This window comes from Sphaeramia orbicularis, chromosome 22 (assembly GCF_902148855.1).
Source record: "Sphaeramia orbicularis chromosome 22, fSphaOr1.1, whole genome shotgun sequence".
Lineage (NCBI taxonomy): Eukaryota > Metazoa > Chordata > Actinopteri > Kurtiformes > Apogonidae > Sphaeramia > Sphaeramia orbicularis.
The window spans coordinates 32,236,713-32,262,537 of NC_043978.1; the positions used below are offsets into that span (position 1 = coordinate 32,236,713).

The 25,825-nt window shown below is 36.1% G+C and overlaps 3 protein-coding genes across 4 annotated transcripts in view; 2 read left to right on the forward strand and 1 right to left on the reverse strand.

The window, feature by feature from the left end:
• The first annotated feature begins 7,338 nt into the window (after positions 1 to 7,338).
• Positions 7,339 to 13,534, forward strand: plek2 (pleckstrin 2). The gene is made up of 9 exons (XM_030127166.1): positions 7,339 to 7,452; positions 7,548 to 7,712; positions 8,992 to 9,179; positions 9,287 to 9,378; positions 10,818 to 11,005; positions 11,637 to 11,738; positions 11,832 to 11,915; positions 12,149 to 12,227; positions 13,123 to 13,534. Exons 1-9 carry the CDS (start codon positions 7,405 to 7,407, stop codon positions 13,248 to 13,250), a joined length of 1,074 nt encoding a protein of 357 aa, XP_029983026.1. The 5' UTR covers positions 7,339 to 7,404; the 3' UTR covers positions 13,251 to 13,534.
• A 2,112-nt stretch (positions 13,535 to 15,646) lies between these two features.
• Positions 15,647 to 21,690, reverse strand: LOC115413159 (galectin-related protein B). Its single transcript, XM_030125902.1, has 4 exons — positions 21,546 to 21,690; positions 21,159 to 21,244; positions 19,581 to 19,761; positions 15,647 to 16,571 (listed from the first exon to the last, which is right to left on the reverse strand). Exons 1-4 carry the CDS (start codon positions 21,570 to 21,572, stop codon positions 16,428 to 16,430), a joined length of 438 nt encoding a protein of 145 aa, XP_029981762.1. The 5' UTR covers positions 21,573 to 21,690; the 3' UTR covers positions 15,647 to 16,427.
• A 1,192-nt stretch (positions 21,691 to 22,882) lies between these two features.
• The window catches only part of zfyve26 (zinc finger, FYVE domain containing 26), a 32,443-nt gene continuing 29,500 nt past the window's right edge, over positions 22,883 to 25,825 (forward strand). For both annotated transcript variants that reach the window (XM_030126771.1, XM_030126772.1), the window contains exons 1-2: positions 22,883 to 22,979; positions 24,811 to 25,099. In XM_030126771.1, coding sequence (XP_029982631.1) covers positions 24,909 to 25,099 — 191 coding nt within the window. In that variant the 5' untranslated portion in view covers positions 22,883 to 22,979; positions 24,811 to 24,908. The remainder of the gene's footprint in view (positions 22,980 to 24,810; positions 25,100 to 25,825) is intronic.

Sequence of the window (25,825 nt, forward strand, 5' to 3'; positions counted from 1 at the left end):
GTGTTTATATGTGTCCACTCCATATAAACAGAGTAAACAGGTTCAATGAGTCAATACTGTATGATTATAGTTGACTGGAACTGAACATGTGCAAACTAAGTGACCGCAAATGTAATAACCCTTCTGATGAAGTCGGAGAGTGTTACCCTGTACAGTTGTGACCAATATACATAGGAACAACAATCTTGGTTCTAATCTATTTATTAGTGCCAGTATTTTTTAAATTTTTCTTCCACTTTTCCATCCTCCAACCTTTTCATGGTCCTGCTCCAGAATGAAGGAGTTCACTCACAGGTGCAGAAAAGAAGGCTCAGCTGAAGAACGCTGACAAAACATGAACATTTATTCCTGCATAGTTGCATTAAGAATGTAAAGATTCCTACAGGTTTATAATCCAGTGGAATTAAAGGCTCATTTTAGTTCTTTGTTTTCTAAAGCTGTCAAAACTTTGAATGCTAATACCAATTTTGTATTCTGTGAAATGTGTACAAATAGGAATAAAAAGAGGAATAGAGCAAAAGTATTCAAACTTTATAGGCAACAGTGTATGAAGGAAAGGAAAGGAAAGGAAAGGAAAGGAAAGGAAAGGAAAGGAAAGGAAAGGAAGTTTCAGAGTTGTGTGAGATGCTCCAAAGTGTTTTTTCTGAGACTAAATGGACAGTTGCGTTCTCAACCTATCTGAGTATATATCAACAGTATATAAAGTTCTTTCTTGCGCTAATGAAATAACTGCTAATGTCTTTCTCAGCAGCATTAGTAGGGTTTTTCTTACATCCCCACTGGGAGGAGCCAGAGTCTGCATTGTGAAGATAAAATGGGCTTATCAAGCATTACTACCACCATTTTGATATCTGTAACATATTGAGACACATCAGTCACAAGCACAGTTAATGTAAATAAAGTAAATAAATCATTTTGTTAAAAACATGCTCACCCACTCTTCCTTTCACTCTTCTGTGATGAACCAGGATGGAGAACCTGAGCAGAAAAGAGGCAGCCTGGCCACATGTGGTTGCACAAACAGGAGTTTCAGTAACAATGTTCTTTCAGAGTTACTGACCCTGTAATCTCATTAGCCAAGTATGTCTGCACTTTGCAGGAATAAACATTTGAAGAAGCGAGTCCAGCTGCTGCAGAAGAGAAGCCCTGTGTCGACCACCAGCTGCTGGTTTTTCATCAAAAAAGGATAAAAACTTCTCCAGTTTGTCTGGAGGCTGTCCCCACACAGTCATCTCCAGGATCTGAATCATTCTTGTAATTAACAGACGAGGAATTTAGTTTTAGTGGGGAGCAGAGTAGACGTTACTTCAAAAGTCAGCAAAACATCCTCGTTTGTGACGATGGAAGTACATTTACTCAAGTGCTGCACTTTTAGCAAATAGTGTGTTTACAGCCTCAATTCCTAAAGAGTTTAGATGCTGCGCAAAATGACTATGATTGCAGTGATAGCAAATAACCCATATTTTGTTCACAATATAACACAGAAAACATAAATGTTTGCAGTAAGACCAACAATATATAAAACAGTTCAATCTCCATCAATAAAATAAGACATGAACATAAATGCAGCAATAAAATGATTCTGAAAACATGTAATACAACTCAGAAGAACACACAATTGAGATTATAATTTAAAAGAATATCATGATATTACAAGTTACTTTGATTATTTCATAGTAGATGGTATGAAGACAGCATATTTTATGTTTTGTATGGTCAACTTCATTTCATTTGTAACTAGAAGCACTCGGACAGCACAGACCTCCACCAAGGCTGATCAGTGGCCCCCCCCCGTGGGCCCCCCCACCCCCGATCACCACCAAAATTTAATAATTTCTTCCTTATCCCATTTCCAACAAACCCTGAAAATTTCATCCAAATCTGTCCATAACTTTTTGAGTTATGTTGCACACTAACGGACAGACAAACAAACAAACAGACATACAAATAAACAAACAAACCCTGGCAAAAACATAACCTCCTTGGCAGAGGTAAAGATATATCCAGGCTGTGAGAACATCTAGATGTTGGTACATGGACAGTTTAAGACAATAATGAAGTTAAAATGAAGTAAAAAATATTATTTGAAACATGATGTGAGCAGTGATTGTAAGGATGATTAGGTTCAATAGGACCAAAAATGATGAAAACAGAGACCGACACGCACATACAGAGACTGGCATGTCATGACATGTGCATGTCAGAGAGACTGACACATACGCAGAGACTGACATGCACACGTCAGTCTCTGTGTGTGCATGTGTGTTCATCTAAATAATTAAAATAGGACTAAAAGTCATGAAAACTGGTGTAAACCTTGTCAGATTATTTAGTAAAACTCAAAGTATTAAAGATAAACTGAAAAATATTTGGAAGAATTGATTAGTTTTACATAAAACTCAGTTATAAACCACAGTAAAATCATTCAAAATCACTCAATTCATCCAAATAATACACGAAAGAGGAATAAAACTGATGAAAAAGAGACATTAATTAAATAATCTGGCAAGTTTTAGATAAAACTAAAGGATATTGAAAAACTAAACTGAAATTAGTCAGTTAATCTAAATAACAATTAAAATAGGACTCAAAGTGGTAAAAAGCTGCTGTAAACCATTTAAGATTACTTAATCAAACTCAAACTATCCGCTCCTTTACTGAAATCATTCAGATATTTGTACTTTGATGATAGTTGAAAAGGTTTTGCTGTAAAATTATTGGATCACTGTGGTGCACTTGGATGATTATATCTAAACAGACGTTTGGTGTTAGTTGTCCATGTTTGTTCAAAGGAAGACAAAACTGACATATTTGTTTGAAAACTTAAGAAGGTCACTCTGATTCAGCAGATACTGCTTAAACCTCCACTTAAAACTTCAGGACTTATTGAATACACACAAAATTTATCTACCTTGAATTGAAAATTGAAAATCATTTCTTCCTCCATGCTGACTTTATTTTCTTACTTTGCAGCCAAAGTTGAACCCAGGAGGACCCTATCCCCCCATCACTGAGGTTCAGGTGGCCCCTGCCCCAGTCCGCAACAACGGTTGATCACTGTATTTTAATTGAAAGACTTGAATACCATTTTGGCATCTCTGGCAAGGTGCTATCATGGTTAAAGTCTTATCTGTTAGAGAGATCTCAGTGTGTTTTATTAAATAATGTCTTGTCTGAGCCTTGCATGGTGAAGCATGGGGTTCCTCAGGGTTCTGTTCTGGGCCCTCTGCTTTTCTCACTGTATCTTGCACCACTTGGTAAATTGTTACATTCTTTGGAAATTGATTTTCACTGTTATGCTGACGATTTGCAATTGTACATGCCTTTAACATGTGAAAATAGGCCTAATCTGTCAAAAATCGAGGGTTGTCTTTCAGCTGTTAGGGATTGGCTCTCTGAAAATTTCCTTTTCCTGAACTCTGCAAAGACTGAAATGATGATCATTGGACCACAGAAATTGCATAATTTATTCAATAATGTTTCTTTATCTCTTGATGACTGTGTTGTTCTTGGCAGAGACAAGTTGAAAAACCTTGGTGTCATTTTTGACAAGTCACTTGCTTTTGATAAGCATATCAAGGAGGTGACTCGATTATCATTTTTTCATCTTCGAAGGATCGCTAAGATCAGGCCAATTCTAAGTGATAAGGATGCTGAAGTCCTCATTCATGCCTTCGTAACATCTCGGTTGGACTATTGCAACGCTCTTCTTTCAGGACTACCCAAAAAAAGTTTCAGAGTCCTGCAGATGGTGCAAAATGCTGCAGCTCGGGTCCTGACTGGAGCTGGGAAATTTCATCACATTACCCCAGTGCTGGCCTCTTTGCACTGGCTTCCATGTCAGGTTCGTGCTGATTTTAAGGTGCTTTTATTGACTTATAAAATTTTAAATGGAGCGGCACCTTCATACCTGACAGAGCTGGTTACACTATATGCACCTTCTCGTGCCCTTCGCTCTCAAGGATCTGGCCTCCTGACGGTGCCTAAAGTCAGGAAAAAGACTGTCGGTGAGCGAGCCTTTTCCTTCCGTGCGCCAACACTCTGGAACAGTCTTCCTCTGGACATAAGGCAGGCATGCTCTGTGGATGTTTTTAAAGCAAAGCTCAAGACCCACTTGTTCACTTTGTGTTATAAGTCATGATGTGTTTTTACTGTTAATGTTTTTAGCTTTTATGTTTTATTGTTTTATTGTGATTGATTTTATATCTGTACAGCACTTTGACTGAAAGCGCTTTACAAATAAATTATTATTATTATTATCTACACCGTCTCCAAGAGGAGACGTTGTAGCTGCCTGGACCCATTCACTGAGGTTCAGGCAGCCCCCGTCCCCCCAGAGGGAAGGATTGGTAACCTTCCCCCAGTCGCTGGGGTTGAGGGGGCCCCTGTCCCCCGACACTGCTTTCCCCCCAGCGCTGGGGTTCAGGTGGCCCCAACTGGGAGTGGGTGTGGCCACCTGACCCCCATCACTGGGGATCAGGTAGCCCCTGCCCCTGTCTGACCTGCTGCTGTGGTCCTGCCTCTCTCCTGTCTTCATCGTCATCACTCACTTATCCATATCATTATGATAGTGTTTATTATATAGTTCCATAGATGGTAGAGGTTTCTATTATTTGTACTAACTGTTGTAATAGTAGTATATCCACTGTTACTAGTATTTGTAGTAGTAGTATATCCACTGTTACTAGTATTTGTAGTAGTAGTATATCCACTGTTAGTACTTGTATTTGTAGTAGTAGTATATCCACTGTTAGTACTTGTATTTGTAATAGTAGTATATCCACTGTTAGTACTTGTATTTGTAGTAGTAGTATATCCACTGTTAGTACTTGTATTTGTAGTAGTAGTATATCCACTGTTAGTCCTTGTATTTGTAGTAGTAGTATATTCACTGTTAGTACTTGTATTTGTAGTAGTAGTATATCCACTGTTAGTACTTGTATTTGTAGTAGCAGTATATCCATTGTTAGTACTTGTATTTGTAGTAGTAGTATATCCACTGTTAGTACTTGTATTTTTAGTAGTAGTATACCCACTGTTAGTACTTGTATTTGCAGTAGTAGTATTAACAGTCATGGACCTTTGTTCTGGTTTCTGGTCATTCTACTAACACCAGCTGATCTACTTTTGACAGTTCTAGTTCAGTTTTCTGTGCATCAACTGCATCTATGTGTCTCCCCCTACTTCCCCCCTTCTCCCCCTCTCCCCCAGTCTCTCTCTATCGCTCTCTCTTTTCTCCTCCTTTTACTCTCTCTCTTTAACCCCAACTGGTCAAGGCAGACGTCCATCCTCCAGGTTTCTGCTGTTAACAGTAGTTTTTCCTTCCACTGTCCCCACTCACTAGTGTTTGCTCCTGCAGGATTCTGTTGGGTTTCTGTAAATTGGCTTAGAGTCTGGTTTCGACCAACTCTGTATGTAAAGTGTCATGAGATAACTTTTGTTATGATTTGGCGCTATCTAAATAAAATTTGATTTGATTTTGATTTTTTTAAAAAAACAAACAAAACTGCTGGAAATAGAAATTAAGTTAAAAAAAACAAACAAAAAAGTACAAAAAAATATTTTAAATAAATGAGTAACATTACATTAAAAACAAACCCCCCCCCCCCCCCAAAAAAAAAAAAAAAAATATATATTTAAATGTCATGTCAGTTGTTCACTGCAAATTATTTGGTTCTAAACAAGAACTGCTTAGCTCTGTAGGTAAGGTGTTGGACTCCAGTACAGTACACCTGGGTTTGATTGCTGGTTGAAGTGCTCATTTTCAGCTAAATCAAATGCTTATTTTAACTTTTTTTTCTACTTGTTCCTCTTATTTTAAGACTTAAATTCTTATAGCCAGCTCACTCATCTTATATTTAGTATATTTCACTTAATTTGAGGCTGTAAAAAGTTACATTTAAAGTAATCTCATCTTAAAACCAGCATTTTATGCTTATTAAACCTTCTAAATACATCTGTAGACATGCCTATTTCTGGATTTAACAATCGTATTTCAAGAAATCTTGTCGAGTGAAATTATTTTGCTGCATGGACAGATAATTTCACTTATTTTGAGTACCTTTTTCCTCAGATTTTGTGTTTTTATCTTGTTTTTAGACACCTTTTATCTCAGTTTTCAGTTGGATCTATTATTTAATTATTTAATCCAAAGCTTAAGTGCAATGTGATTTCATCTACAACTGTCTTGTTTTTGTTTGTTTTTTTGTTTTCAGCAGCAGAACGAGAAAATATGAAGAGACACAATGGACACTGGTTTGGATCATCAATGGTAGAAAGACATTGTCTTAACATGTAAGTCAACGTTTTGGTCTGTATGCATTTTTCTGCATCTGATCAGAAATGTCCACTACAGCTGTACGTTTGTGTTGTTGTGTGGCAGTGGGTGTCAGTAGAAAACCTGGGTCATCTGAATGCATTTCAGTGTGTGAGCATTCCTCTACAGTATTTTAAGAATTCTACCATTTTATTATTCTTTTAATAACCAAGTATTACTCTAGGTTGCATTACATTGTTTTTTCTATTAATGTATTGTAATGTAATGTAATTTTATATCAGTTGTCTTTGTTTTTGCATTACATGTAAGATGCATAAGATAAAGATTTTTGTGGCAACAGACAAAAGTTTTCTGAATCTAAATCTTCTGAATAGTTGACATAACCACATGAGCTCAGGATAATTGTAGCAAACCTTTCTCAACCACTACAAAAGGGATTTACATCCAACTAATGTCAATTAAAACTTCACTGTGCCAAAAGAAAGCCTGATGTTAACTCTGGCCTGAAATGTTTTCAACTTCCGTGGTCTCGGGGGCATCTGGGACAAACTATTAAATTACAATAATTACCAGTGGAGACATGGGCTGAGGTCAGACAACCAGTACTCCAGATTTCTTTTGGGAGAAAAGAATGAATAAATATGTTGCAGTCAGAATTTTAGGTGATGTACAAATGAAATGAACTCATAAAATATAGTATAAATATGACATGTTTTGTCTGTTTACAGTGAAATCCATATCAAACAAGCTCCAACTATTTCTCATTGGGAGTTGCAGTAAAACAATATGTTATTTTAGTTCAAAATGACTTATGTTAATGTTGCTGATAATACTGTTAAGGCTTTAAATACTGATTTTTTATTCATATGGGAGTATTTCACAATATGGTAGTAGTGCTTTTCCTCAAGTAAAGATCTGGATATTCTTCCACCACTGTTCATCCAAGCCTCTGAGGAGTGAGAGTGCCATCATGTGATTATTGGCATGAATTGCAGGATTGTTTTGGCCGTAGTGTTGAGCAAGGTGTGTATGTGTGGGTGTGAATAGTGACTCATTTAGAAAAAGATTTTAAAAACTGAGGAGCAAGAACAGGCAAGTCACAAACTGGTGAAGCTGCACTGAACAGTATGGAGAAGAAAAACACAATTCTGCGAGAAGGATTCCTGGTCAAAAGGGTGGGATATTTTTGTGAGATACAAAATAATACAAGAACCAACCCATTGTAATGTAGAAAATAGTGAAAGTACTTTTCACTTTTACTTTCTGACAGGGTCATCTTGTGCCAAACTGGAAGGCGCGTTGGTTTGTTCTGATGCCTGACAAGCTGCTTTATTACAAATACGAAGGAAGTAAAAGGGACTCATGTCAGCGAGGGAAAATCCTGCTGAAGGACTGTGTGATAACGTGTCCTTTTCTGGAGTGTGAAAATCGACCGGTGAGTTATTCCAAACTCAGTGTTGATTTAGTGAAGGAAAACCAACAGTTCAGATGATGACAGAAAATCAACTGTGTGAATACATGAAGTGAAACGTAACTGACGTACAGTATATGTGCTGTTTAAAGTATTTCTCTCTATATATTTGCCTAATTTATACTTTTGCTACTGTATTTACTAAATAAAAGTAGCTGTTGAACTCAAACAAATCCAATAAAGTTTTGAACTTTGACTTTAAGCAAGAAGTAAGAAAAATAGTTGACTTTTTAGAATAAGTTGCTTTAGTTTGATTACATTGTAAAAAAAAATATATATAGGTTTTTTTCAAAAATAAACAACATGTCTTGGTGAAAGAAATATTAAGATCCATCATTACCACAGTGGAAATACACTCAGCAGTGGAAGTAACCTGAGCAAAAAGTATGCAAAATGTGAAAATAAAAGTAGCGATTGTGCAGTAAAATAGTCCTTATCAGTGTTATGCTATTAATTATGATAATTTTGGATTTAGATTATTGTTGCATTCATGTGTATGTTGCATTTTACTGTTGCAGATATTTCAGGTTGAGCTAATTTCAAATACTTTTATATTTTTGGCTGTTTCATCTAAAGTAATACATCATAGTCTGTACTGTAAGTTTGCAGTTTTCTAAAAAAAAACAGGCCTGTCCTTAGCTTTGTGGTAATGTACTTTCCAGTGAATCTAAGAGAGTTTTTAAGTTCATTTAGCTTTAAAAAATGAGAATATTCATTTTTCATAAAGGAAAGATTTTATCCCTCAATTTGTTGTGAGCATTCTGAATCAACAATCAGGGAAAAATGAGGTTTTTACAGGATGTGAATCTGTAATCTAATGCTGTTCAACTATTGTTGTGGTACAAAATGTATCATATTTGTACCTGAGATGTAGTGGAATCATAGAATGGTATAAAGTAAATTATGAGTCCATCTAATTTATGCTTCAGAACATCATTGATGTAAAGTTATATTAAACCACATGAAAAAGGAGATTTAAACTGACATCGTTGAAGCCACTGTCTGTACAAACAGATTAATTTTGCGGTATATTCTTGTTCTGTTAATTGCATGGATGTCACACTTGTTTGGCTTTGTTTATGTTTTTATGGCTAGAAACCACACTCAAGTAAGGTGTGGCTTAACCTGCATTTTATCTTTTCACACTTTACATGATGAAACAATTCATTGCCTCAGGGCACTGTTTTGTTAAGATTTGAGCTGCATCAACAACTATGAGTCTGTTTTCTTTATTTCTCCGCAGTTGGTGTTGAAGCTCCAGACCAAAAATTCAGTGGAGCATTTTTTGGAGGCTTGTTCCAGGGAGGAGCGTGATGAGTGGGCTGCTGATATCACCAGTGTGGTCCACAAGTTGCAGACAGGTGACGGTGGGAAGGTGACCAACCAGCAAGACACTGCAGCGTCTGAATTGCACAACGTCATCGATCTGAGGTAAGGCCTGAATTTCCCCTGTTAAACCCTGTGGTGTTTTCACTCCCTCGTCTCAATGTTTTTCCAGATTTCTTTCTCACTGTCCTTTTTAATCTGCTCTCTTAAAGCAAAGTCCTGGACTCTATGTATGATGTCCACAGTGGAATAAAGATGAGCAGCCATGTGGAGCAGGGCAACACTTACAGCAACTGTTTTTCAGGTAAGTCAGCTGTTTACTTACGCTTTGGACAATTTGATCAAACATGAAATGAGTCTGCGGTATTCATTTAAAGCTACTGTTTGGCACTAACAATGAAAAACACTAAGATAATGACAATAAAAAGATTATGAACTCCTATCACTGTAGATAGACATTTTACACTGTGGACATTTCGACTCATTACAGCAGAAAATGAACAGGGCGTGATTACTCTATTCACGATGGTTGCCTTCCACATAGGTGCATCAGCTCCAGGGTTTTCGTTTGTGCAAGCTGGATCACTGGCACGGACATTTAAATGAATCAAGTACATCATTATGTTGGGAACATTGCCTGTGTTTTTCCTGCTGAGACAAGTCAAAAAATGTTCTGTGAAGTGCCAGTCACAGAAAACAAAGAGAACACAAAAGGCAACCAGCCAAAATGAAAAAGCTTTTTTCTAATTTAGTCCCAAGAAGCTGAGGTAAAGCATAAAGACGCACTAGACATTCATGATAAGTGAAATGTGAAAACGCATCACCACAATTTAAGTAATAAAACAAAACTCCATGTTGCATCAATGGAAAAAAACAAAGAGTAACAACGTCATAGCAAATTGCATTTATAATTCTCCTATGTTGTTCCATAAAAACTTTGTACCCTATCTTCTATAGGAGCCTCATTCAACATCTTGATGTGTAGCAGAAGGTTGTTGCAGAACATGGCAGCAATGTAAAAAAAAAAAAAAAAAAAGAAAAAGATTTCTGGATTAACCCATCAAGACCCAAACATCCACCTTCTACCAAAAGCATCTACCGATGTAAAATGTTTAATACCTGTTGATCCAATAATCCTATCAATACATGTAAATAATTGGTGTAAAATATAGTTTGTCATCTTTTCATGATCATCAGATATGACCCATTTGGACGTTCAGAGGCTCTGTAGTGAACGTTGAAATACTGCCATCTTCTATAGCATTGATTCACCAGTAAAACCCATGGTTTGGATCAATAAGAGTGGATGGACGCACTTGGTTTATGTTCAGTTAATGATAGATTTGCTGAAAAAGTCACTTTTTCTTCAATTATCTGTTTTTGATATTTAACTCTCAACTTTACTCTGAGCTTTTATAAACATTTACATGAATAATAAATTAAATTTAGAAAAATACCTGATTTTCACTGAAAAAACACAATAAATAGAAGATACTATTACAATTAAATGGTGATAAATCACTTAAGGAAAGTTAAATATAGAGAAAAAATTATTCAGGAACTGCCATAAAAGTAACACTGGGTCCTTATGGGTTAATTATTTACTCAAGACTATAATATAATAATATTACATATATAATGCAGCTGGAAACTGTCCTATACCTCTGAATTCATCGCTATCAGTCAAATATAAATGAATATACAGGTTAATTTATGTGTGTTGTAAATGTTTGGTGTGTGCAGGTTCAGCCGTGGTGGACTGGCTGGTGTTCATGCAGCTGGTTCTGACCCGTGTAGAGGCAGTAACGCTGGCTTCGGCCCTGCTGGAGGAGGGTTTCCTGAGGACAATCGGCCTGAAGAGTGCGGAGGCTCTTCGCACCGCTGGCCTCAGTGAGCAGCTTGTGGACGACTCGACAGCTCTGTACAGCTTTGTAAGTATCAGGCAGTGAGAGCGCTGTCCGCCTCCTCATATTGTGATGATGCCAAATTCCTCTGTAAATGTGGTTCTTCTTTCAGAATTAGTCACTCCAAAGATTTCAGACTTTGTTTATTCTATTTCCTTTATTTCGGGCTATGGTTTCCATAACAAATAATGTGCATTAACCCAAACCAGTAACTGAAAAAGGAACAGGAGCAAGATAAAATCCCATTTTACCTGCCTCTTTTTTAATGTCAGTGTGAACTCTTTATTTGATCACTGTTTTTTTTCCTACCAAAAACAGAAATCACATTTTATTCCAACTTGATAATATTTCATTAAATGAGCTCTGAAGTTTGTACATTTCACATACAAGCCGTTCTTCTTGCTTTTAAAGACAAGAAAGCAATATTTTGAACACTTCATAGATCATAATAATATATGAGATTAGAACATGTTGGGCCCAATACAGACCCTTGTGGGACCCCACATTCAAACCTATACAAACTATCAACTGCACAAACTGTTTTCTAGTAACTTCCTAACTTCTGAAAATATTTGCACAAGTTATGAGCAAATGTTTCTGTTTTTCCAGACTGAAACGGCAAATAGCAGGTTGTAGATTGACGATGTTTTTATTTCAGTCTGAAAGCTTAAAAAAGAGAGGCAGTGTGAAGGCACAGACATCTCTGTCTGCAGTGGAACTGAGTGGAAAAGTCATGAAGAGAGGATATCTGCTTAAACAGGTAAACACTGTTCATTATATGCTGTCTCATATCTAGCTTTTATGTCTTGGCTTAAAGTTTTAATCTAAGTTTTTTTTTCTTCTTCAAACAAAGGGACACAGAAGGAAAAACTGGAAAGTGAGACTCTTTGTGCTGCGTTCAGAGCCTGCTTTCCTTCATTACTATGACCCTACAACAGTAAGTGGAAAATGAATGAAATCTGCACTGAACAACATATTTATTTTGCACCACAAGCTGCTTAAAACATGACAACACATGACATAGTCCAAACAAAGTCTGTGTTGTCTTTGCTGTCTGTGTGGTTGCTTATGACTACTTCTGTTTTTGTTCATCATCCTCATAATTCTCAGTAACTGACTTCTGCATCTGTGAATAAGCCTGATCCGTTTCCTGTCTTATGTCATTTTCAGGATGACATCAGCCCTGTCGGCGGCTTCTCACTGCGAGGTTGTCTGGTGTCAGCTCTGGACGATAATGGAGTTCCCTCAGGTGAGTCACCGTCTCAAACTCCAGTCGCCACAAAAACATTTAGAAACAAGAACTTCAAACAAGTAATTGCATAGGACAATGACTTAAAAGTAAGACTATGTCTGTACATAGGAAGTCATTAAATGATGAATGTGTTTTGAGAGTTGAATGATAGGGTACAATATAATGATTTAAGAACGGGGACAAAAACTTAATTAAAAGTTCCTAGGTCAAACACTCGCCAATGTTGTTTTGAGACGAAAAATTTTTGTAATTTTGCTTCAGACCTCAGAATCAAGCCATCACAAGACAAATATACACTAAGATGTCAGCAAATGTATCTTTGTTTTAACATGTTTACCTTGTGGTCGTTGTGAAAAAAAATTAACTTTGTATAAATTAGATCGATGTATGGATGTCATGATTTCTTTTTATAGTTATTTTGTCAGATAAATGTGTCAGAGACCAAAGTTGCAAACATGTAGGCATATCTCACCATCAAAACTCTACTCAAATAGTGGCTGACTTGTGTCTTGAGATAACTTTTACTTCTATTATGTTGTTCTTGTATTATTCTATTTGTATGTTTTAATTGTGATGTATTTTATTACCTGGCTAGAGACTATGGATGCAAATTATCATGTTAGGTATAATATGACATTTTTACATCTGATGTTGTCTCAATACAGATGTTCATTAATATGCACTATCCTCACCAAATAAACACACAAAATAAATCTATAAATAGGCAGAAGCATCCAGGTTTTAGATAAAGAGATATCACTGAAATGCACACAGTATCAAAAATGTGTTCACCTTTTATTTTATGTGACTTTTAAGTGACTATTTCTGATATTATGTGTCTATCCAGCCTAAAAAGCCTGACATCTCTTTTCTTACATCTTCCTCAACACAGGTGTAAAAGGCAACGTTCAAGGCAACCTGTTTAAAATCATCACTCAGTCTGAGACGCATTTCTTCATCCAGGCTCCGACTCACCAGGAGAAGATGGACTGGATAGAGGCCATCAGAGAGCAGACATAGAGCTGTGTACTGGGGTGAAAAAGATATACACATTCCATGAATGTACTGCAAATACTGGTAACTACTGGCAACATACAATAAAATCAACATCAAAATGTTACACAATATTTCCGTCCAAATCTCCAATAATGTAGATTTCCACAAAATGTCTCATTTTCAGCTTGTTTTTACTGTATTTAGAGTTTGCATTGACAGATAGTTGTAGCATTGTCTCTTGTTTTATGTATTTTAAGCATTGTTTCATCATTAAATCTATTCTTGTTTTATGTACTCCTTTTTGTATTTTGTATAAATCCTCACAAACCAAAAGCATGCACATGCAGAGACAGGAAAAGCCCGAGGAAGTATTTTCATAGTTATGACATTTTAATGAGTTCAAGTGAAGGAGGCGCTCCCAGAAAAGTAGACAGACACTCCTCCAGCTGAGTCAAACCTTTATCTGAGTGAGTCAAGGTGAGTTGGTCCATGATCCATAGTCCAAACCATGACATAAGTGTCCACTTGCAAAATACATTCACTAAAGCAGTTAAGTAAAGCATAGTAAAGTACTTGTATTTTATGTAATTTTATACTTCCACTTCTCAGAGGCATATATCCCATAAAAACCCAGCTCTGCTTTTGTGGCAGTTCCCATATGAGTTTTTCCCCTAAATTTATCCTTTCTGAAGTGATTTATCACCATTTATTATCATATTTTCCTCTTTGTTCTGCATTATTTCAGTGAAAATCATGTATTTTGTTATATTTAATTCACTGATCATATAGATGTTCATAAAAGCTCAGATTAAAGTTTAGGGATATTATATCAGAAACAGAGAAAACTAAAGAAAAAAGGTTGTTTTTCAGTCAAATCTCTCATTAACTGAACATAAACCTGGTGTGTCCATCCACTGTCACTGATCCAACTCCATGGGTTTTACTGGTGAATCAATGTTGTTGAAGATGACGGTGTTTCCACGGTAACTATGGAGCATCTGAATGTCCAAATGGGTCATATCTGATGACCGTGAAAAGGTGAATAACTGTATTTTACACCAATTATTGACATGGATTGATAAGATTTTTTTGGATCAACAGGTATTAAACAGTTTAGATTAGTAGATGGTTTTGGTCACCAGTGGATGTTTGGGTCTTTATGGGATATACTTTTTACTGCACTACATTAGACTGACATGTCCATTGGGTACTTAAAAAACTGATGCCAAAGTGATACAAACAGACAAATACTAGTGGGGAGATTTAAAGCTGAAGGAGTCAGAATCAAGGGGAAAATATTCATGCCGTGAAGGAAAAATTCCAAGCTTCTGTGTTGAGACACGTAGTAGAGCAACAGAATCACTCTATAATAACAGCTCTCACTCATCTATTACCTCTCCTGTCTGAAAACACCTGTGATTTCACAAAATCTACATCACTTTACACGTTTGACAGCCTGAAAACACAGGTAACAAGTAGAGAAGAACCCTGAAGTCTCATGGCTTTACAGTTGAATTACAGTAAAGATAATTATAGATTTTTTTACCCATTGAAGATAAAAAAAACCAATCAAGTTCTGCAGCTTTAAATCAAGACTTTCCTCATAACACCTAGATGTCTCACTACTGGTTGAGTCATTAAAATGAAAGTAAAATAACCACTTCGTATTAAAAATAAATAAATAAACAAAAATTAAGCAATGCAGCTTTAAAGTTGTGTAATACTAATTAAAACATATTTAAATGTTAGAGTTAATCTCATGTATTTAATGCAGCCCAAGTATTCAATATTACTACATTAAATAAGAAAGCCGACTGCGCAGATTTATACCAAATTTTGTCAGATTTACTAAATATTTGTCAAAAATCCCTTTAGATTTTAGGTCTAAACCTCTGAGGTAGCCTTTAGACATTGGGGTTGGTCTTACTGGAATAATTTTCGCATATTTATTAATGTTCAATTCAAATATATTCTATCTCTGATGTAAAATTTAAAAAATGAATCTAAGGTATAGAAACCATGGTAGACTAGAAACATAGAAAGTAGAAAATTACCGAAATCTGTGAGAGATAAATCTCATTTTGCTTTCATTATTGAAGTTTACTCAGTATACAGTTGGACAGAATCAATTAAATTTAAATCTATTTAACCTTACATTAAATAACAATACCCTCAGTCTATAATCAGTAAATATTGTGTTTCACTTTATTTTATAGTGTCCTTTTGGTTTTCATACTTTACATTTTGTACATTTTGTTAATAATAATTACATACTTTGACTTTGTCAGGTCTTGAAAACAGACCTTTTACTTGCAGTGGGGTATTTTCACAGTTTTTTTTAGTACTTTTACTTCTAAACTTCTGGGCTAATATGACTCTGTACGACAAGTTTTGAAATCAATCCAAACAGGACCATAAAGCAGACGGAAATTACAACCAACGTGATTTATTGCAGTGATGTCAAGTCAGTATGAAACATTTACAAAAAAAAGTGCTTGTGGTGAATGAAAAGCCCTTAGACCAGTTGGTGCTTTTCTTAACTTAAGTTTATAATTGTACAATAACAGAAAGTGTGACGTAATCCAATCTTTCCTGCTTTATGATTAATCTGGACCCAAACTAAGGGAAATAAAACATACTGCGTATTATTGGCATGCACTAATGTAGGCTACTTTACAATATTACACCTGTTACAGTACTTAACTGGGTACAGAAAGACAATCGTTTTTTATCAGTTTCAGAAACATTCATCTTCGTGAAGAGGCTCGTAAACTTAAGTGCTTTCAGAGAGATCAAACACATCATCTAAACTCCCTTTTTAACAATAACAATCACTTCAGATAACAAATTCAATTTCCTTACTATACCTCGAAGGATGCAGCACGCCTCTTTGTAGATTTGTACAAACAAGGGAAAATATTGCCACATTTCTTAAAACAAATTTTCCTTCAATTTAAATCAATTTGTGTTGATGTAAGACATCTATGACTGTTACATTCAGTCAGTATCTTCGAGTTCCTAAACAGGTAATCTGGTGAAGGCACTTTGTCTTAACACACGATTACGAGGCAGGTGTAATTTTGTCTGGAACTAGAAAACCCATCGTGGGTTAATTTGTTCATTCAAGTAGCTCTATCTAATTCTACATACAGTCTACTGTCCCCCAACATCCTCTGCTTTTTGTGGGTGAGACACTGACGTTTAGGCCACCTTGGTGAGCTGTAGATCTCCAAACACTCGTAAGGCAGTGAGGGAGGCGAGCTTTGGGAGGCGGTGGGTGAAGCCACACAGAGGCTGACCGTCCACCAAGATACGAAACTGCTGGTGCTCACAAACGATCTCCATCTGAGAAGAAAGGAGGAGAAGACAGGGACTTTAGAATGTTTCAGGTTTTGATATTCTGGTAATTACCCAGACCCCCAAAGGGGAGGCAAGGGGTATGGTTTTTGGTTCAGTTTGTTTGTTTAACACTCTAGCAGCAAAACTATTGGGTTTATAGATTGCCAGTGACCCAGAACAGATCTGATAACATTTTGGGGAAAGTAGGTCAAAGTTTTTAAAATCTTTTTTCTCTCCCATTTACTTACGATGGGCAACATTTCACATGTCTATAAAAACATCAATTTTGTTTCAATTTACTTCAAACTTGGCACATATATAGAAGCAACTGATATGCTGACATCAGCACACGCATAGACATGATGACATCAGCTCGATCGATGCCAAAATAAGCTACAATACATGCAATGGGCAGGGTTTGTTGTGGTCTGGCACTACTTAGTGTGATGTTTTTGGTGCCTTCACTGTGTGAAACAATCAGTGTCAGTTCAGTCTAAACCCCATACAATGTACTACATATACGAAACCTGTACAAGCATTGAGCATACTTTGTGTAAATAAACAGTAAATTACATCTTTATGGCTGTAATGCTCAGGGTGTGAGTACATGCCACTTCGTGAAAGTGTCCTTACCAGTTAGGGACACCTGGTAACCTTGGTAACCAGACAATCTCACTTCAAAACTGCGTGTATACTATACTACAAACTGTACCAGCACCTGTGTAATACTACACACTAGAGCTGGGCGATATGGACAGAAACAATACATGATATTTTTTTAATTCTAGGTTATGGACGATGTAAGATTTTGATTGATTAATACTTGAACTAGGATAAAACATGATTTAAAAAACACTTTCTTTACTAAAACTATATGTCATATCTGACTGAAAAACATGTGAAAAAACAGCCTAATACTATGTGACGCAAACAAGCTTTGGATTTGTGTTCAGCAATAAAAATCTCCAGAGGAATAACCTTTGATTTTGTGATTTTTTGGCATTTTTCACAAAATTCAGAGACCAATACCTTGATTAATTGAATTAATTGTATATACGGCCCAGCCCAACAACTGACTGCTGCTACCAGGCCATATTCACCTTCTTTCATCGTCTGTTACTGCCATTGCTGCATTGCATTTTGGGATATTTATGCTGGTGAAGTGTCCAGAGCTTGTATACTGTAACATTTACTTAGAAATAGTCTGCAATTCACATACTCATGGTTTCAGACATTAAAAAAAAAAAAGTATACTGTTTTAGCCTGTTAATTAGCGTGTCAGCATAGAATTTCTGTGTATAATGGGGTGGGAATCACAGTATCAGTGGAAATCATAGCATCAAATTCTGCAATACACTGAAGACAGCCACCTACAATGTCTGTCTACCTGGTGCAGAAAAATACCCCTAAAAGGCAAAAACCTTGAATACGCTTAGTGCCTCTTTAACTCATACTGAATGTGACTTATTTTGTTTTAGAAAATAGTGATATTAGAGAGGAAGTTCTCTGACATATTCCCATGGATATTGTTTTCCCACCCCTATTGTAAACAGATGTCAGACTGACTTAAGCACAGCATTATTCAGTAATAATTGATGTATTTACTGTAAGGTTAAAGGTGAACAATTTCTTTAACTTTCTTGAAGATTTACTCCCATTTGTCTAGAAGGAGCTGTGAATGTTTCCTACATGTCAGACAGTTGGCAAACTTTTTAATCCATTTATGGTGTTACAGTTGGTTTTAATTCTGCAAAAAATTAGGCGTTTGCCCAAAAGCATTCAGAAAACAATGACTCATTTTTGTTGTTAAAAGAGAAGGAAGTAGTAATTAGGCCAAATATATCCAGTCTGGAGTCTTTTTTTTTTTTTTTTTTAAAGGCGAGTCTAAGTGACCAGAAAGGAATAATAGTTTGTAAACTGTGCTGAGTTTGATGCAATCAGGCTGTGTCACATTCATCTGGTGATGAGATAAAGTGATTAGCATAGTCTTTTTCAAGTGATTCGATCTATTTCAGTTGATTACTTTTTATTTTTTCTTTCAGTTTCATATCTAATTATTTTTCTGAGTTCAAAGTAGTTTTTATTTAATTTTTATTTGGTTTCATGTATTATTAGGAAGGGCAGGGTTTTTAGAATGTATGACATAAAAAATATTTTCAACCTTATTTAGTATATTGATTAAATGAATCATTAACATTGGGTAAACAATTTTAATGGAGCAGAGTTTATCTACAACTCTATGTTGTTTCAGTTTGTATTTCATTAGCCATTATATTTTTATTTGTTTTTTGTGTTTATTTCTGTTAGCAGTTTTTTTGCTGCTAGGTTTTACTCTGATCACATAAGATAAGATTCACTTGTTGAATTATAATTATTTTAACCAGTATTATTTAAGTAAATAATCATGGAAGTAAGTGCTAATACACATATTAAGTTATGGAAAGAACAGAGTTGTCCATGAAGATAAGAGCTGAGACATCTGAAGTCAGACAGACCTTAGAAATGAACTATATTTATTTACATCTTCAGAAACTCTAGATTTTTTAAGAACTACGAAGGATGAAGTATCCCTCATTTTGTAGCTTGGTCGATGGCATTTAGCAAAATATCAGACACAATTCTTTTTTTTTTTTTTTTTTTTGTACATTTTTTAAAACAGAGTATTTTTATACATCTCATTACATGTTACAGAGGACCTAGAACTCCTGGACCACACACACATTACAATCAGCCTACACAGAGGATTACACTCACAACCACTGGAACCAGAAAATAACAGACAGGACACCAGCAGCTCTCCAATAAAAGCATTAAGTTCAATTGAAAATCATTTGTGGTTAAAACACAAACTTATGAAACACATGGATCAGGTCTTGGTTTGACCAGAATGGGCAGCATTAGTTCGAGTTTTAGCTCCACTGGTAAAGTGTTGGCAAAGCAGGGCTTCATTTAGCTGTCAGGGTCACTTTTTCTGCCCCTCAATGCCTAAAGTCTACTATCAGATTATGAGCGTACCTTGAAGGACTCTCCGGGGGCGAAGGGGAAGAAGGAGAGGGTGTTTTCAGATGGACCCCACTTTCCGTTGAGGCGGGCGTTTCGATGGATGGCCTTATCCATGAAGCTGACCTTTAACTGAAGCCCCACATCAGCCTCTGTGTCCTCCTCCTGAGGCTGACAGGACACTGTCACCTCCATGCTGCAAACACACATGATCTGAATACACAATATGTGCAGCATTGGACATTTCTGTCTGTGCTTCTTAAGTTCTGTCTTTATCTTAGTTCTCAAATGTGGTTTTATGACAGTTCATTAGACAACAGTGACATCTTCTGGTTTTTATGGCAACTAGAATGTAATTTTATACTCGGTGAATTATGTTTTGTCTTAAACTGCCTCATGATTTAATAAAATAATGCAATATTTTACTTTATTTCTGTGCACAGTTATGTTTATTTCACTAAATCTATGATGCTGATTACATACAAAGTTAGACTCTGTGGCTTTATCCTGCACAAAATGTTTTTTTGCAATTCACTTTTGGCAAGAATCCAACATAATTTTGTCATAATAATATATTTGATTTCAAGGTGCTTTTCACAACACTCAAGGTCTCTTCACATCAAATAAAATAATAATAAAACATACAATAAGCAACAAGGCACCGAGGTAGACATGAATATTGTAAAAATCTATGTTTGGATCAGCATTGATAGTTTTGGTGTTAAAGTGAGTAGGTTAATTTAACATCAGCAGGGTATTTTAACAATGTGTTAATGGCAGAAAAAAGGTATAACAAAATGTTCTTGTTTTGATATATAAACTGTTGAATCTACATGTCATTCTAACATTTGTCCTTTATTTTGAATCACTGAGAGAAATAAAAACAATATTTCTTGAAGGAAAAGGAAAGTATCTGTCCATCCAGTGCCAGATTTCACTAAATTGCTGGTACTATAAATAATAAAATTGAACGAAAAAGGCTTTGAATGCGCAAGTCTGTGCAAAACTCTTTTAAGATATATTTTTAAAATAAAAAAAAAAAAGGCTTAAAATAAACATTCAAGTTACAGTCTGTGTTCAGTAAATGGGTCCTTTGGGAGCTTTTGTCTTAAAAATTCTTCTGATGCTTTTGACCAAAAATAAGTTTCATGGCATGAAAAAGTTCGGCATCATAATTCATTTTGTTTGGACATTTCATTTATTTCTTCTACTTGATATAGGCTACTTGATGACTAAATGAATAAATACCCTGCTGATGTTATCAACCAAAGAAATTCCAGAGTGACTCGTTTGATTTCATGGGATTTTCAGCTCTCCCATGCTCATTCACAGACTAACCTATAATTAGGAAACGCATTGGCAATACTAACATATTTTCCCAGAACAGGCACAAACTGGGTGGTTGGCAAATGCCCCCAAAACACAGACAGCTGTTGTCTATGTACTTTAACCTTGTGCTTTTTACTGCAGGTTTCATCTTTAACTTTAATTTGCTGCCACGTCATATGTGCAACAGTCGACGTCAATAATACATGGGTTCTCCGGTTTATTGTGCAAAAAATAATTCTAAATGGAACAGGTGTGTGCACTAACCTTTTGGGTTTTTTGTTAACAATTCCCATAACAACCAGTTTCATTGAAGGCCGCAGCCCACCCTTTATCTCTCCGATATACTCCTCCTGTGAAACAATAGAAATGTAGACAGATCATCGAGCAGAGGATGAGGCCTATTGTTAAACACAGCTCAGGTCTATTATCAGGGAGGTCCATCATCAAACTGGGTCCTGTCTGTGCTGGACTCCGTACCCACCTATGGCACCGATGGGAACAATAGACTTATTGATCCCATTTTTAACAGTCAGTGACTCAGCTGCACAAACTATTTAACCTACCCGTGCTGTGTTCTCCAACCTACAATCATTTGAATTAAACTGCAATGGTGCATGCATCTCACAGCAAGCAAACAAAAACACTACGTACATTGTCTTTCTTGTCCTTTTCTTCCATTCCACTCAGGGCGTGATGCGGTGTGGAGCTTTGCAGCAGTGATGCCAACTGAAGACTGGCTGACTCTGCCTCCAGTTGGCAAACCCCGCCCGCACCGCGTTGTCATAGAGACAGGCTCCCAATTTGGCACCGAGGATGGAGGGAGACAGAGGAGAGACAGGGGTCCACTACAGCACGAAATAGATCAGATCCAGTGAATTTAGGATGGAAATCTGGGAAATGGTCGGGGTGCATCAAAAAAAGGTCGATTTAGGTTCTGATATGTAAAGGTGTTATTTCAGTGCAACAGTCACCTTTAATGACACGCCCTCATAGGTTGACTACCTGAACACCATGTCCACTCTTTTGTCCTTGCAAATAAAAACACTGTTCCCACCTGTAAGACCCAATTTAGTCTTTTTTTCCCCAATGTTGTTTGCATATCTTTTTGAATTTGACAAATGAAGGCATCATTTTATATTATTCTCTCTCTCTCTCTCTCTCTCTCTCTAATCTCATTTTTTTTTAACCCTTTCATGCATGAATTATAAGAACCTTAGTCAAAAAATTTTTCTTCAGTGTTTTTATTCCTCCTTGGGCATGAAAAAAAAAAACAATGCAAATGATTTTTTTTTTCATTGAGTTACAAAAATGTCCGTGCTTTACATTTTTGAAGTAAAGAAACAAGTGTTTAAATCCCAATATCAGAAAGTGACGTGAAAACAATGAAATAAAAACGTTTTTAATGCTGCTAATCTGATGTTTTCTCACATTTTAACATATTCTAACGTTAGTTATTACTCACTTCATGGAGATAATATGCAAAAAAAAAAAAAAAAAAAAACGTCTAACAATTAACAACGGATTCACACTTAAACATGTTACTGCAGATCAGGTTTATCAAGAACAGCAAAGTTACAGCAATGGTCTGAATGTCAGTGTATGAGATGGTGCGTAAGTGTCCACTGTGTTGGCTGATATGGAACTAAAACAACAAAATCCATGAATATACAACAGTTTTGAATAACTGTCCACTGTAGTGTCCACTATGCATGAAAGGGTTAAATAAATCGATTTGTATGCATGGATACTAATATTTTATGTAACTCATAAAGTACAGACATAGTTAAGAGTGGTACGATTGTCCATTCAGGATCCACGTAACAATGGATGCAGAGAAAACAGGACAATTCCTATCAAAATGTATTTAATTTCATAATTTCCGTTTTCTTGAACGCAGCACCAAAAGCCGACCGGAACGCCCATTTCGTCTCGTGCCAACCTTTATCCAACCACAGAGAGGAAATCAGCTGATTTTGTCACATGACCAACGCTAACATGCACCTAGCCGCCTAGCATAACACACCTAGACAGAGAGGTAGCAAGGAGTACAAATAATCCCAACTTTTAGGGAAAACAAAGAAATGAGTAAGTAATTCAGTGTACTGTCTCCTCGCTGTTTTATATTTGGGAAGTGTAAGCGTGTGGTCGCTGTTACGGAAGTTCGCTAACTGACTGTTTCAGACATTAAAGTCAGCAGATTTGCAGCTAATGCTAACGTTAACTAGTGAATGTGATAGAATCTGAGATGACACAGAGGACGAAAATGAAACTTTAACATTTTAGAAGATTCGAATTCAGACTCCGTGACATAACACCGCGGCTTTCAGGACAGTTGTTTTCGCCAGGATGATTTCAACAGATTGTGGGTGGTTTGTTTGCACAGACAGTTAAAGATACAGATGACATTGTTATATCACATGTTATATCAGTGCTCTGATAGGCGACTTTAACTGCAACTTATTTTATTGATTAAATAGATTTTTTAATCGTTATGGGTTACTATGGGTTATACTTTTTCATTTGCTTATTTGTACAGTTTTGGTGTTAATTTGGTACTATGAGGAAAGCCTTATATTTAGTAGCTAACACACTCTAGATGAAAGAATGCAAGACTTTGAAATAATGTCTAAAACCACTTCTTATGAAAGGTCCCACATTATCAAAACTACCTTTTATTATTCCAACTTTATTGTTGTGCACTTAACCATTAGTGCGGGGGTGACAGTTAAGTTGATCTTTACCTGCAGTTCTGTTTTGTGTTGCATTGTTCATTGTATTTTTTTTTTTTTTAATTTAGGCTTTGGGAAGTGTTATGTAAAACTGCAAGCAAAAATTACTTACAGTGTCAATTAATGCAGGATGGGGAAGCAAAATTTACAATATTTTGAGGCAGGGATTGAAAGACAACGTATGATCAATTAGTTTATTGAAAGTCATGAGAATTTATTTGCCACAAGAAAATTTACAGAATAGAAAATGTTTTTATTCTATGTGTCCTCCTTCTTTCTCAATAACTGCCTTCACACGCTTCCTGAAACTTGTGCAAGTGTTCCTCAAATATTCGGGTGACAACTTCTCCCATTCTTCTTTAATAGTATCTTCCAGACTTTCTCGTAATAGTTTTGCTCATAGTCATTCTCTTCTTTCCATTATAAACAGTCTTTATGGACACTCCAACTATTTTTGAAATCTCCTTTGGTGTGACGAGTGTATTCAGCAAATCACACACACTTTGACGTTTGCTTTCCTGATTACTCATATGGGCAAAAGTTTCTGAAAAGGTATGGATAATAGTGTTAGGTATGATTATGACATCAATATATGTTTGGTTTCAAAACAATTGACGCAGTGCCTGCTGAGAAAAAAACAACTAAATGTTCATTGTAAATTTTGCTTCCCCACCCTGTATGTCTTTAACCTTAATTTTTTAACTGAGTACTGTATCTCTTTGGTCTGTAAAATATCAAAAAGCATATTCCAAAGTTCAAGATGACACCCAGAAATATATTGTTTTATCCACAATCCTTTGATTTACAGTTTGCAATTATAGGGAAAAATATTAAAATTCAAGAAGCTGCAATCAGATAATTTAGATTTTTTTCTCTTTTTCTAAATAAATCTAATCAATTCATCAGCTATCCTTACATCCATCCATCCATTTTCTAAAGTACTTAGTCCTCATGAGGGTTGCGGGGATGCTAGAGTCTATCCTGGCTACCTATGGGCAAAGGCTGGGTACACACCAGTTCACCGCAGGACTGACAGACAGATGAACAACCATCCACTCTTGATCAATAATCAAAATAATTAATTTTAATAATAGAGTCAATGACTTGCTGCTGCTTTGTTCTTTTTAAATTTGTGTTTTCAATAAGTATAATGACCCTGCGTAACACAGTGAATCTTTTTGTTACAGGTGAAGAAAGGTTAAGGGTGCTTCTTGACTACTTGGTAGTGAAGGAGCGTCTACTTTTGTGACCACTGAGTAGAGGAGAGTCACACTAGCAAGTGGCCATGCATCCCTTTGGCTGTGAGGCGGAGACCTCACTTCAGGACCTGTTTGGCTACTTCAAGAAGTGTCTGCAGCATGGAGAGTGGGAGCTGGCAAGTGCTTGTGTGCCACAGCTGGTGAACTCTTCAGGAGGACTCTCAGAAAACCTGCAGGACATAATCAAAGCTATTGTTTGTCATCCTTACAGTTTAAAGTGAGTCAGACTCCTCGTTAGAAGGATTTAGCCCTCATGTCCAGAGAAATTAAATGCCAACTATAAGCGGATTTTAACATCATTGAACCTTTAATCTGATAATTCATTGAGGTGGAGATAGTTTTCATAATGTAACTGAGAAACAACAATAAACGAAGGGATAAAAACAATTATCAGATAATAATAATGCCTAAAGAATTACAGGGACTTATACTGATAGAACTGTTAGCATAGAGGAAGACAATTAAGAATAAATAACACAATTAAAATATAAAGCAAACAGATCTGCTAAAACAAGAACAACAGTCAGTCAAATATGGTGAAATTAAACATTTTAATTAACTAACCTAGATTTAAAAATGAAATAATACAAGGTTTTAGTCGGTTATGCTGTTCCAGGTTGTAATGTAATAAAGTCATTGTAACAGAGGTGAGTGCAACTGAAAGTGGCTTGTGTTAAATGAAAATGTCAAGCTTGTACAAGGAAGTAAGCATTGAGTAAGTACCTTACAAATATACAATTATGTGTCAGTCACACTTTAAAGAGAGGAATAACCCCCCAACTTTGTGTTAGAGCTCAAATTGATGACAGTTGTTGTAAAGAATAGAATGATGCTGTGTCTTAAGAGTTTCAGCTGAGGATCTGAAACTGTTAAAAAGTTGAATCAAATAAAGAAATGGCTTCCAGGTGTGAGATGTTTGTTCATACCAAAAACCTTAACCCCC

What these genes read in the sequence shown, in the direction of transcription:
- LOC115413159 (XM_030125902.1), bottom strand. Translation starts at nt 21,572, where the DNA reads ATGGAAGAAAAGGACAAGAAAGACAAT. An exon ending in AAAAGGACAAGAAAGACAAT is followed by an intron (nt 21,245 to 21,545) that starts GTACGTAGTGTT and finishes ATTGTTTCACAG; the next exon opens with GAGGAGTATATCGGAGAGAT. An exon ending in GTTAACAAAAAACCCAAAAG is followed by an intron (nt 19,762 to 21,158) that starts GTTAGTGCACAC and finishes GTGTGTTTGCAG; the next exon opens with CATGGAGGTGACAGTGTCCT.
- plek2 (XM_030127166.1), top strand. Translation starts at nt 7,405, where the DNA reads ATGGAGAAGAAAAACACAATTCTGCGAGAAGGATTCCTGGTCAAAAGG. An exon ending in CACAACGTCATCGATCTGAG is followed by an intron (nt 9,180 to 9,286) that starts GTAAGGCCTGAA and finishes GCTCTCTTAAAG; the next exon opens with CAAAGTCCTGGACTCTATGT. An exon ending in CGATAATGGAGTTCCCTCAG is followed by an intron (nt 12,228 to 13,122) that starts GTGAGTCACCGT and finishes TCCTCAACACAG; the next exon opens with GTGTAAAAGGCAACGTTCAA.